Genomic DNA, 13,260 nt, shown 5'->3' on the forward strand with positions numbered 1-13,260 from the left:
TTAGATTCCTCCATGATAGGGTTCACCTGAGGCCACTTGAATCGTCTGGTTGCAGTTACAGCAGCAGATCGAGATCTGGGCAGCTGATAGAGGTCTGCATTTTTCTTTGCCAAATCCAGAGAACAAGCCAGGTCAAAAGCCTTTTGTAGCTCAAGTGTTTTACTTTCTAGTAGACGCTGGCGTATAAATGGAGAGGCAATCCCGCAGATGAAAGCATCACGAATCATTTCTTCGCGGTACAGCTCAGCCGAGGCTGCCTGAAAGTTACAATCTATGCTGAGCCTGCGAAGTTCTTGAAGGAATTTGTTAATCGATTCCCCTGGCCCTTGTCGGGCTGTGGCCAGTAGATGTCTAGCATAGACCTCATTTGCGGTCTTGGCATATAGTTTTTTAAGTGCCTGGATCACCTCATCGTAATTATCCCATTCATCAACATATTCAAACACTGTTGGGGTCACATAGTTGACAAGTATCCTCAGTTTAGTAGAAGCATTCGCTTTACATTCATCAAGAAAATTCTCAAAAGTACGGTACCAATGCTTCCATACCCTGCCAGCTGCTGGTGCGTTTGGGTCCAAGTCCAGACGAGTAGGTTTAAGGATGTTTTCCATGATGGGTGGTTCCCTGGATCCTTAACTCCGAGTTTGTCCGAAGGTCTAGTATTTGTGAGTGTAAATACTAAGTTGCTTAAATTGATGTAAAAAGGAGTCTCACACATCAAGGAACTTTAAAGTAAGCTTTAAGCAACTTATAATTATACTATATACAAGAGCAGTCTTCACCATGCCTCTAGGAGAAGCCCTTTTACCATACTGAGCAGTTCAGTATTTATACTAGTCCAAACACAGGAAGTGACGTATGCACAGGAAGTGATGTATGCACAGAGTTCACAGTTCACAGTTCACAGGAAGTGATGTGCACATAACTTCATCCGGAAGTTATTTATTATTATTACAGTGACCATGAAACTACTGGATTGTTGTAAAAACCTGTTTGGTTCACTAATGTCCTTTAGCGAAGGGAATCTGCATTCCTCATCCAGTTTGTGACTCCAGACACATTGCTGTGGGACTTGACTGTGAAATGGCCTTGCAAGCCACTCAGTTGCCTGCTGTGAAAAACTGCATACAAAAAAGCGGCTCAAGAAGGCCGGTCACCACGACCACTTCTCAATTAGGGATGGGCAATAAACCTGTGAATGAATGAAGCAAAATCTATCATGATAGGCAAGTGTATAGATGTCAGAAGTCATTGGGGGAGAAATTCAGTTGGTTGCGCCACCCGTTAGCGCCTTAAGGGGGCGATAAGTGGGGCACGAGCCAGCTAGCGCCCGGGCGCGGCGAGATCTGCGCCTCTCGTGAAATTGAGCGGACATTTAGCGGCGGCGCTAAACCGCAGCGCCCGCTCAGCTGCGCACGCAGATCCTGACCTCATTTCATGGTGCAACGCTCTTGGGGCGCCCCGAACCGGAAATTCAGTGGCACCCCCCTCCTTTCCACCTGTCGCTCCCAGCGACTGGTTGACTGGAACGGTTCCCAATCGCTGTGGGGCTGGGGGGGCGCTATTTAAAGGGGGCTCTTCCTGGCTTCTTTGTGGTAGCCATTTTTGGACCACTCCTTCTGTGAGAGAGAGAAATTTGCAGAGAGACAAAGGGAGAGAGCTTTCTGCATTGAGTCAGCGCTCGCACAGGTACTTCTGGCTTCAGCCCAGAACTTTGTAGTTGGTTTGCTTTTTCACCGGCATAACCTTGAGTGGCCACATACTATGGGGGCTGCAATGGGTGGGAATGTTGGGCTTCTCCATTACATTGAGAGGGCACAGAGACGCAGAGAGAGAGTGCCAATCATGGCCAGACGGAGGAGGGCCAACAGGCGTCGGCACACGAGACCTTACCCTCCCAGTGTTTTCCGCCTACAGTTCTCATACCTCAATATGTCTGAGGAGCAGTGTTTTCGGAGGCTGCGATTCAGCAGGGAGGTGGTCACTGAGCTCTGCCACCTGCTTCAGCCAGATCTGCAGCCTCAACTGAGGAGCAGGATGTCTCTGTCGGTGTCAGTGAAGGTCACAGTGGCTCTCAACTTCTATGCCACCGGCTCCTTCCAATCCGCTACTGGGGACATTGCCAATATCTCCCAGTTCGCGGTGCATTGCTGCATCCGTCAAGTCACGAATGCCCTCTTTAAAAGGAGACGTCAGTACATCTCCTTCCCCATGACCCCGGACAAGCAGCAAGAGCGCGCAATGGGATTTGCAAGAATAGCGGGCTTCCCCATGGTGCAGGGCACCATTGACTGCACGCATGTGGCTTTGCGGGCGCTGCAAGAGAATGCCAAGGATTTCCGCAACCGAAAGGGGTTCCATTCGTTGAATGTCCAGTTGGTCTGTGACCACAGACAGCTGATAGTCGCTGTCAATGCCCGCTTTCCAGGCAACAGCCACGACGCCTTCATCCTGCGCCAGACTTCAGTGGCAGACCTTTTCGAGGCCCCGGCTCACCCAGGAGGCTGGCTTCTCGGGGGCAAGGGCTATCCTCTGTGCACCTGGCTGATGACCCCGCTCTGTTTGCCCAGCACCCCTGCTGAAGAACGATACAATGAGAGCCATCAAGCGACCAGGAACATCATTGAGCACACAATCGGCGTGCTCAAGCAACGGTTCCGCTGTCTGGACCATTCCAGAGGAGCCCTTCAGTACTCACCTGAGCGAGTCTCCCATTTCGTTGTTGTGTGCTGCATGCTGCATAACCTGGCAATCCTCAGGACTCAGCCACTGCCAGCAGACATTGGAGCACCAGCAGAGGAGGAGGAGGAGGAGGAGCAGCACCAAGACGGGAGGGAGGCACAAAGTGCAAGGGCCGTCCGTCAGCGGCTTATAGCAAGTCGGTTCTAGGCCCCCTCTGAGGGAATGGCTTCTGCCATTCAAAGAACATGAATGGAACCGTGCCACAACCCCTAAGCCGGTCAAGGCAACAAATAGTTCAAAGAGCAAACATGCACATTCTGAATAAAGACACTTCTTTATTTAACAAACTGTGTGCCCTTCCCGCATGACAAAGTAATAGAGAGAAACCCCAAAAACAGCAGTCAGACACATAACTGGCTCTCACAACCTGAAGACAATGAACAAAAGAGTAAACAAAAAATGACCACGACCCTCGGCCTTCAATAAAACATTTAACAGCATTTTGCCACACCTCCTACTTTTTGCCCTTCGAGGGTGATCTGCTTCGCTTGCGAGATTCGCCCCTTCCCACCCTGCAGTTCCTCCATAATGGGACCCCAGTGGCTGCAGCAAGGCTGGGGGAAGGCTGCTGAGTGTCAGAAACTGAGACTGCAGATGCCCTTGAGGGACAGCCTGGACCAGCTCTGGGTCTGGAGGGCCCGGCTGCTGACTGCTCCAACTCTGCATGGGCGGCAGCAGTCTGTCCTACAGGTGGTGGCAGCTGCAGTGGAGAAATGACAGTGTTGGCAGCAGGAATACTGTCATCCTGACAGAGGACAGCAACTCCCTGTTCGGACAACACACTGGCACTCCCACGGGGCAGCACTGCAGCATGCGGAGCAATCTGCTGAAGCACAGACTACTGGCCTGCTGTGGCGCGGCAAGGGCCCCGGCGATTCGTGCCCGATCCAGCGAGGGTGGCAGCAGTCAGTGCTCGTGTGGCCTCAATCTGCGTCTGCATGAGACCAGCCACTGACTGCATTGCAGCACTAAGCACTTGCGTGGCAGCCGCCTGTGCTGCGCCGAAGTCCTGGTGACTCCTTGCCTGTGCTGCACCGAAGTCCTGGACACTCCTTGCCAGTGACTCAATGGATTCGGGCATCCTTGCCACTGTAGCCATGAGCTCAGTGTGCCTGTGCTCCGCCTGGGCGCTCATTTCAGCGAGGAGCCGCACCTCTTCTGCGCTCACTGTAGCAGGACTCAAGGCCAGACTCTCCCTCCGGGGAGAAGACCGCCGAGCTTCCCTAACCCCCCTGTGTTGCTGCAGCCCACTGGGCCCTGGAGCTTCACCCTCCTCAGACCATTCCCCCCTGCTCCCCTCCAGGGAAGACGTGTCCCCATTATGGCCATGGGCTGCCTCGGCTGAGGGTGGCACTGATGGTCCAGCTTCCTCCTCGTCGTCGCCTTCAGATTCACTCACAGTGGCAGCTTGAGGGCACTCCTCCTCACCTGGCGAATCAGCATGTGAAAGCAGGGAGGTACAAGAGTGGCTTTAGCATGAGGACAGGGTGGCAGCAAGGGAGGCATGAGTGCTGCAATTTACTATATTGGTTCGATAGTGGCAAAGGATGCTGGTGTGAGGCACAAGTGGAAGGAGAGAGGTCAAAAAGGTGATGACCTTACCATTGCTGTCCAGAACAGGGTCAGCATCTCCAGTGGCGACGGGGCCAATCATCCGGCCTGCCATAATCCGCTGGACTCGCTGCTCCAGATCAGTGAGGGCTTGAAGGTGAGGCCGGCCTCCCCCGGTCCAATGCTGCTGCCTCCTGTTATGCGCCAGCTTGCTCTGCAAGAGAAAGGACGGGCTCTGAGTACAGTGTGCAGCTCTGATCTTGGCAGCACTGCCTCCCATGGTGGAATAGCCCTTACAGTGTGATGTCCTGATCTTGGCTGCACTGCCTCCCATGGTGGAATAGCCCTTACAGTGTGATGTCCTGATCTTGGCTGCACTGCCTCCCATGGTGGAATAGCCCTTACAGTGTGAAGCCCTGATCTTGGCTGCACTGCCTCCCATGGTAGAATAGCCCTTACAGTGTGAAGCCCTGATCTTGGCTGCACTGCCTCCCATGGTCGAATAGCCCTTACAGTGTGAAGCCCTGATCTTGGCTGCACTGCCTCCCATGGTGGAATAGCCCTTACAGTGTGAAGCCCTGATCTTGGCTGCACTGCCTCCCATGGTGGAATAGCCCTTACAGTGTGAAGCCCTGATCTTGGCTGCACTGCCTCCCATGGTCGATTAGCCCTTACAGTGTGTAAAGTGCTGAATGTGCGTGTGAGTTTCCTGAAAGGGCCATAGGTGTTGGATGAGGGCTGGGCATTGGGGCTTTCAGGACCCTTTGGCCATAAAGTGAGGTCGACATGCAGGGATGAAGAGGATTCTGAAAAGGTTACTCACCCTGACGACCCGAGTGAGGTTGAACTTCTTCCTGCATTGCACAGGGGTCCTAGGCACCATGCTGCTGGAGGTCACTCTGTGAGCCACCTCCCTCCAAGCTTTGCGATAGTCGTTGGGCAGTGGCCTCCTGCCAGTGTCCGGGAACAGGATAGATCGCCTGCGCTCCACCGCGCCAACCAGAACCTGCAAGGCCCCCTCGCTGAACCGCTGCGCTCGCTCCCTGGCCCTCTCCATGGTCCTAGGCGTCAGAATGTGGCAGCAGGTCTGTCCAGGCCGAGAATCAGGGCTCCGATGCGCAGGGTGTGGCTGCAATCCAAGATCGAACCTCCCCTTTAAGAGCTGACCGGCGCCAGCGTGTCTGCGTGCAATCGCTAACTGGCCGCACCTGTGCTGCGCCTGCCCTCGGTGGTAGCGCCTCGCTCCTCCGGCTTAGCGCCTTAAGACAGTCATGCCTCTTTTAGCGCTCCAAGCACCTCCTGGGGTGAAGCAGGCCAATTTACCAGTAGGTGGCGATAATTTGCGCCAGGCGCAAAATTTCACGCCCGGCCAATACTTACACCCCAAACGGGGCGATACTGTATTTCTCCCCCATTGTCTTCTACAGTTATGCTTCCCATTCTTAAGCTCATGTTACAGTAAGACGCAACCCCATTTGTTTTTATTTCTCACCTGGTTTTTGGCTCCGCTGGCAATTGAGAAGAGGGTACACAGGATTGCACCCTCCTGTGCACAGTGTGAGCATTCAGGTGCCTGATGGTCATTCCTTGGCATTCTTTTCATACATTTGCACTGGGTCACTGTTTTCTTAGAGTAGTAATTAGCACACGAAATAATTCACAATACAACAACCAGACTTAAATACAGGACTGGCTCCAACAGTGCCAGGAACAAACTGGGATTTACCAAAGATGTGCATTTCTTAACAATGCATATCAAGGTAAGACCTTCTCAGCAAATAAGGATCTGTTTGTATCAGAATTGTGTTAGATGTAGACACAGACCATCTCTTCATTCTAACATAAGATAAGGACATAACATAAGAATTAGGAGCAGGAATAACCCATACGGCCCCTCCAGCCTGCTCCGCCCATTGAATAAGATCAGGGCTGATCTTCGACCTCAGCTCCACTTTCCTGCCCGATCTCCATATCCCTGGATTCTGATACAGTGCACTTACCAATTGTATCAACGCTGGCATGTAACAGTTCGATCAATGTGGCAGCCTTTCCTATGTTAATCGATCCCATGGTTCTTCTGGGCTTATCAAAGGGCATGGGTCATTTGTGCTTTCCAGAACAACATCTCAACTTGCAAGCAGGTCTCATTGGCAGACAGGAGCGGGCTTCTACCAGAACCACTTAGTAACCAGCTGAGAAAAGAAACGGCACAAAACGTAAAATGTTATTTTGGACAGTACGAAACGCTAATGTCTTATTTTAAGTTCCAACTTTTGAAGATAAAGTGCGTTGGGCCGAATTGTCGCACTATCCTGAACGTTCTAAAGGGAGGTCTCTGTATCTGCGTCTCTCGGCCCTCCATTTTTTGTGTTTTACATTTTAAAGCAGCGGGTCAGAGGGAGCCTGGGAGGAGATATTTGCACAGACTCTCTTCCTCCCCTCCCCTCCCCTCGTCCTGATGTTCCTCCCTCGTGGCATCATCAATGGGGAACGCTGCCCACAGCCCACGGTCATAGTGTCACTAGAGCACAGCTTAACGACGAATTTTAAAAAATACAGCGCCTTTCACGACCACCGGACATCCCAAATCGCTTTACAGCCAATGAGGTACTGAATGCCACTGAACAGTGACCGAAAAGGGTGGGGGGTGGGGGGGGTGCGGAGGGGGAGCAGCATGCAGAATCCCACAGCTGCCCGAGACCAACAGGTTGAAGGAATAAAATCACAGTGACAAGAGGAGTAAGAAACTTGAGAAGATAAGAAAATTCAAGGATGAGAAAGGGCCATCTGCCCATCAAAGCTTCTCCCTTTCCAACCACTCTCAAACTTTGAGGATCCCTCCGGCAACTCCCAGTTTTCCTGGACTGATGCCGATGTGTGCACATGAACGCACCAGTAACTGGTCTTTTTGGATTGCCACTCCAATGAGTGGGGGCTATAACAATACTGCCCCAGTCATCAGACAGATAGACACTTGGGAGGGGTCATCGTGTGCTGGCGTAACTGCTGCAGTTCAGCAGCTGAAATGGTCAGCCACGCGCGCTGTTGGTTATAAAGCTGGCTTTGGATTAGCTCTACGGACACAGCAGGGTCTACTTTCTGATTGTGTTCACCAGATAAAACCAGGCATACATTTGGCAAACATATATCAGAAAATGTTCTTGGTGATCCAGCAGCAACAGGGGGACGGGCCCACCCGTTGTAGAACCGGCCCAATTTTCATCCCATTGAGATCAATGGAAACTAAAATTGGGCGGGTTGTCTGCATTGCTTTTGAAAATTCAGCTGAAATGCACTTTTCAGATCCTACCGTTGCAATGCCTCCCTGTACACGGCCACAGCGTCGCATGGAGCTCGGAATAATGAAGCTAATTAAATGACCAGAGGGAGATGTGCATCATCCGCACGCTGCACTGGACTCATTTCCAGCCACTCGGGAATAGACTGCGCCCGTATTTTGTGGAGCATTATTCAGAGATAAATTATTGAGACAAGCAGTAAAGAAGCTTCTGATGTGCTTAGCACCAGAGACATCAGGACAGGTTCTAGGCTCATTTTTGACAGGTGGAATGTTCCACATCTTCTCCGTTAACCTCTTCGGCACAAATCAACTCATCCTAATCAAAGGATCCTTCTCAACAATGCTCGTTGCTTTGTATTACTGTGGCTAATCTCAGAATTTGTCCGCAGAGTTTAATCTAGCAGTTGAGACCAATTTTATACGGTCGGGATAGCATCGCTCTTTAATCTTCCTGCCATTTAATATTTTTGCCTGTCCCATCAATAAACGTTACTATTAAAATTCCCATCCTGGTTATATAAGCTGTCAAACTAACTTACTAGTTTAATGAACCAAAAGTATTGTAACCATGTTTATACTTTTAGGATGTGATGTTAAACTGTTGGCTTGATTTGATGGTTTAGGTGGACATTAATGACCCCATGGTAATATTTGAAGAGAAGAATGGAATTTCTTCCAGTGAGCTGGATAACATTCCTCCCTCATGCAACACAAACTTAAAGAAAGCAAAGATTAACTGGTCATCTCGTGCTAGTTTACAGGACCTCATTCAAAATGGCTGTAATTTATCTACACAAGAATAGTCCCTGCGCTTCAAAGTACCTCAGCGTTGTTAAGCTCCTGGAGACATTTCTGAGAGATGTGGTAAGACACTAAAGGGCCAATTTTAACTCGGGGCAGGTGTTGTGCATTTGGAGGGGGGTGGGGCAGGGCAGATGGCAAGCTGCCATGACGTTGCTGGCGTGAGGCCCAGGGCCATTTTATCTCCGGGCCTCAACATTTAATTTTATTTGTTCATGGGATGTGGGCGTCGCTGGCAAGGCCAGCATTTATTGCCCATCCCTAATTGCCCTCGAGAAGGTGGTGGTGAGCCGCCTTCTTGAACCGCTGTTCTTTGTAGCGGCTTGGTACAACTGAGTGGCTTGCTAGGCCATTTCAGAGGGCAGTTAAGAGTCAACCACCTTGCTCTGGGTCTGGAGTCACATATAGGCCAGACCGGGTAAAGACAGCAGATTTCCTTCCCTGAAGGACATTAGTGAACAAATGGGTTTTTACGACAATCCAATAGTTCCATTATTCCAGATTTATTTAATTAACTGAATTTAAATCCCCCACTGGGATTTACACTCACGTCTCTGGATCATTAGTCCAGGCCTCAGGCCAGTGACATTACCACTATGCTACCATTCCCGGAAGGGCAGTTGCCTCCCAATCGCCTGCAGTGACCCAACTTGACTTAAAGCAGGGATGCACCTCTTAAAGGGAGGTCGCATCCCCTACTTTCATCTTTCATTCAACAACTCTGGAAGGCCTGCTGCCTGCGGATATGAATATATGCGGATATGCTGCCTCGTGCTTTCCGAATGCATCCCTGGAGATCCTAGTGGAGAAAGTGAGGGCAAGAAGGAAAGTACTATTCCCCAGCACCTGCAGGAGAAAGGCCGCTTTCAAGCAGGCCTGGGCAGAGGTGGCTGAGAGGGTCAGTGCCGGCAGTGTCACCAGGAACCCAGCATCTGGGTTCAGTGTAGAAAGAGGTTCAATCAACTCACAAGAGAGGCAAGAGTCAGCGCACCTCTTCACTTCTCTTAACACCTCACAGCACACCTCTCAATCCCCTCCTCCACCACTCTCAATTCTAACCTCTCCTCCATCATATCCTTCAACATACAATCACATGGACACACAAAGACACCTCCCTTGTTCATTCCAGACACACTCACCTCTTCCACAGTCACAGACATGACTTTAACTCCCACCCCGGGATTAAAATCGGCCCTTATATAAATGCAGATCTTTTGTCCTTTTTCACCATTAAAAAGTGGACCTGTTGAATGTTTTTCAACAGCTAGTCAATCGTCCATGGCACTGCACATCAAGATCAAGCGCAGTCTTAAGTGAGAGTTAGAGCAGGGTGCACAGATGTAACTCAGTCCTCATTTTAAAGTCCTTTTATTTTTATAGACTACTTAGATTTTATATTGTAATTTATTGTTACATAGCAAAGCTTACTGCAATTTGGGAGGCAGAGAAGTAGAGTGGATTAGAACTTAAGCGGGAAAAATTGGGTTGCTTTGTACCTCTCGTTAGAGCCCCCGTGAGGCGCTAACGGGGTGCACATCCCCTAGCGCCCGGGCGCGGCACTGCTAACGCCTTCCGTGAAATTAAGAGGGAGGTTAGCGGCGGCGGTAGCCAGTAGCACCCCACAGCGCAACGCCGCCGCCGATAACGTCATCGCCGTGTGCATCGCCGGCCGCAAACTTACCTTATGGCCCCATACCTATCGCCGCACGATATGTCCAACAGGATCAGGAGGCATTTTTGCAGCGGCGGTGGTGGTATTTAAAGGGCAGGTGTTGGGCGGCCATTTTAATTTTGGCTGACTGCCAGCACCTGCCCCTTTTCCCTTTTTCTATGCGGGGTGCCGGCCGCGATCGTTCTCGAGTGCCGGACTGTTTTCACGCATCCCACTCCCCGGTGGTCCAGCAGGGCCCTGATGCGCGCAGCACTAGGCCCCTCCCCTTTAATCAGGCGAGGAGGCCTGCAGTGACGCGGCTCTACGCGCCGCCGCGTGTGGCGCTGTTGAACGTAGCGCCGCGAAAAGGAAAATGGAAAGCGCTCCACCTCCTGCTTGGGGTGCTACTACTGAATTTACGGTGGAGGGGCGCAAACTTTTTCTGGGCACTAAAATTAGCGCCCTGGCGATGTTAGTGCCCCAATAGGGGCGCCTCCCAATTTTTCCCCCTAAGAGTTTCGCTGCAGTACAGGCGGAGGAGCTTGGAGACACATGGGGTACAGTGCCACCACAGGTGAGAGGGTGTCATTACAGTGTGACAAGTTGGCCATTTCCATTACAGATGTGGATATCGGAATTCATAATGGAAATAAAATTGGCACGACGATGTGACAACATGAATATACAAAAAGCGCATGCAGATGTAAGATTTGTAATATCTTATAGAAAGTTGTACAAATAGAAATTGAGGGAAAAACACTGCAACGAAACCAAGGGGTAGATTTTCCTGGGGCCGTCAGGCGGGGTTTCAGGCGTGTGGGGGGGGGGAAATCCCGATTTTAGGGGTACCGACACCATCCCGCCTAAAACCCGCCTCCACATAAGTTTCAGGGGAGGCGGGTACCCGCCCCGCACTGGGACCCGCCGACCCGAGGCGGGAAGGGATTAGTGCCAATTAACTGCCTGTTAACAGGTAGTTAACAGGCAGTTTTTAGCCTAATCCCTATTTTGAGGGGTGTCGTGTGGGATTCCCGACGGCTCCAAACCACGCCAGGTTAGAGGAGTCGGGCCGTCGGGTTGAAGGACTTGGAGGGGTCGCGATGTCGGTGTTCAGGTGAGTGATGGGTGCATGAGTGCAAAGGTAAGTGTGTTTGGTGTGTCTAAAGAAGTTTAAATTACCTGTACTTACCTTAACAGCTTTTCTTCCTCTAGGTTTCGGGAGTCCATCACTCAGCCGGCACTGAAAGCAAAATGGCTGTGATCTGTCAAAAGTGACAGCCTTCAGCTTTCATTGCCAGTGACAGTTCTAACTGAGTCTGTGTAGAAGGACTCAGGTTAGAAGTCAGACTGTCAGTGTGAAACAGCTGTGAAACACTGATATTTCATCTGCCAAGACCTCTTGACAGATGAAATTTCAGTCTGTGACATCACCTGTTGCCGGGTGGCCCTTAATTGGCCTGCTGAGCCCACTGGGCGGGCTTAACAAGGTCAATCAAGGGAAAATCGCGTGGATTGGCCGAATGTCGATGTAGGCGGGACTAAAACCCGAATGTTGTAGTCCCGCCTCCTTCCCGACAGTTTTAGGAAAATCGACCCCCAAGTCTCTCCCCAGTCCAAGATACGTGACAGTAAACGATCTCCCAGTCCCAGCCCCCTGAATTAGTCTGCACACCTTGCCCATTCAGAAGTCCTGAGAGATGCTAAGTGTTTTTTTAGGAATAGCACTGTTTTTTTTGGGCTGTAAGGTGGGTGGGGGTTGGGGGGAAGAAACAGACTGTCAAGGGTGTTGGCATGATGAGGTCCAACAATGAAAGCTAACTCATTGTTCCTTTGCATTTTCTCCCCATTTTAGATTACCTTTGACAGAATATTTGAGAGAATGTTCTGATTAAACAAAGCACTTTATAAACCAATGTAACTTAGATACTGGATGACTTTGTGTTCCAGTACATTTGTTCTACAAAATTGGAACACTGACACCAAAATTTGGGCAGTAATAAATGGATTTCAGTTCATACCAATCCCCTTCCCCCTTAACCCTATAAGAAGTCACTTCACTCGTGCGGCTCACACTTGTGATATGACTGGTTTGCAAAATCACCTTCAGCACATTTTAAACTTTTCTCCATACAACAGACATTAATGCTGCAAAAACCTGCACCCCTAGTCAGCCGATCTGACTTAACCCTCCTCTCCCCCCTCCACCCTGCCCCCCACCCCGCTCACCTCCTCCCGCCATTAATACTGGGCATCACCAAAACTGAGCACCTGGCTTCAATGTAGAAACATAGAAACATAGAAGGTAGGAGCAGGAGTAGGCCATTCGGCCCCTCGAGCCTGCTCCGCCATTCAATGCAATCATGGCTGATCATCCAAATTCAGTCCCCTGTTCCTGCCTTCTCTCCATATCCCTTGATCTCTTTAGCCTTAAGAAATATATCCAACTCCTTCTTGAATATATTTAATGAATTGGCCTCAACTGCCTTCTGTGGTAGAGAATTCCACAGGTTCACCACTCTCTGGGTGAAGTAATTCCTCCTCATCTCTGTCCTAAATGGCTTACCCCTTATCCTTAGACTGTGACCCCTGGTTCTGGACTCCCCAGCCATCGGGAACATCCTTCCTGCATCTAGACTGTCCAGTCCTGTTAGAATTTTATGTTAGAAAGATGTTCAATTACTGAAAGGTCTGATTGGTGTGGAGGGGAAGGCTGCTGTATCAGGCCACCAAGATGCAAAAGCCACATCTTGTTGAATGTGACTGTTGTTTGAAAGCTTTCGGTACACATCATCTGGACCAGTTCATCAATGACAGCAGCACATGTTACCTTACTGAACAGTAACTTCCCTTTACATGACCTCTGGTCATTTTCCAGGTGATCATAAGGAACTTGCCCGACTTTCCCTTTAGAAGGGGGACTGAAACAGGTGGGTCTCTCGGTCCCTCCGTCCGGACCACTGACTTCTTCAAGCCCAACGGGGCTTCGTGGATCAGAGTTTCAAAACTGACCCCCGGGTGGGTGGGGCGAGGTGGGGAGGGGGGCGGCATGAATGACACAGAGCTACATCCCACTACCCCGGCGGCAGAGCATAAGTGATCTAGAAGTTGACAGCGCATTTGAAAGCCAGCTCTTGTCCTCTTTGGCGGCATGACCGAGCTTGGCTCCTGGCAATGATTCCTGTTTATACTACCGGCCTCACATGCACTGGGTTTC

At 50.6% G+C, this 13,260-nt stretch overlaps 1 protein-coding gene across 1 annotated transcript in view; it reads right to left on the reverse strand.

The window, feature by feature from the left end:
• Nucleotides 1-13,260, reverse strand: part of rasgrp3 (RAS guanyl releasing protein 3 (calcium and DAG-regulated)) — a 115,717-nt gene that overhangs the window by 101,978 nt on the left and 479 nt on the right. The window contains exon 2 of the mRNA XM_085980089.1: nt 6,294-6,485. Within this exon, the coding sequence (XP_085836215.1) occupies nt 6,294-6,390 (97 nt within the window). The 5' untranslated portion in view covers nt 6,391-6,485. The remainder of the gene's footprint in view (nt 1-6,293; nt 6,486-13,260) is intronic.

Source organism: Somniosus microcephalus, chromosome 3 (assembly GCF_052327205.1).
Source record: "Somniosus microcephalus isolate GS21.2 chromosome 3, FLI_Smic_1.0, whole genome shotgun sequence".
NCBI lineage: Eukaryota > Metazoa > Chordata > Chondrichthyes > Squaliformes > Somniosidae > Somniosus > Somniosus microcephalus.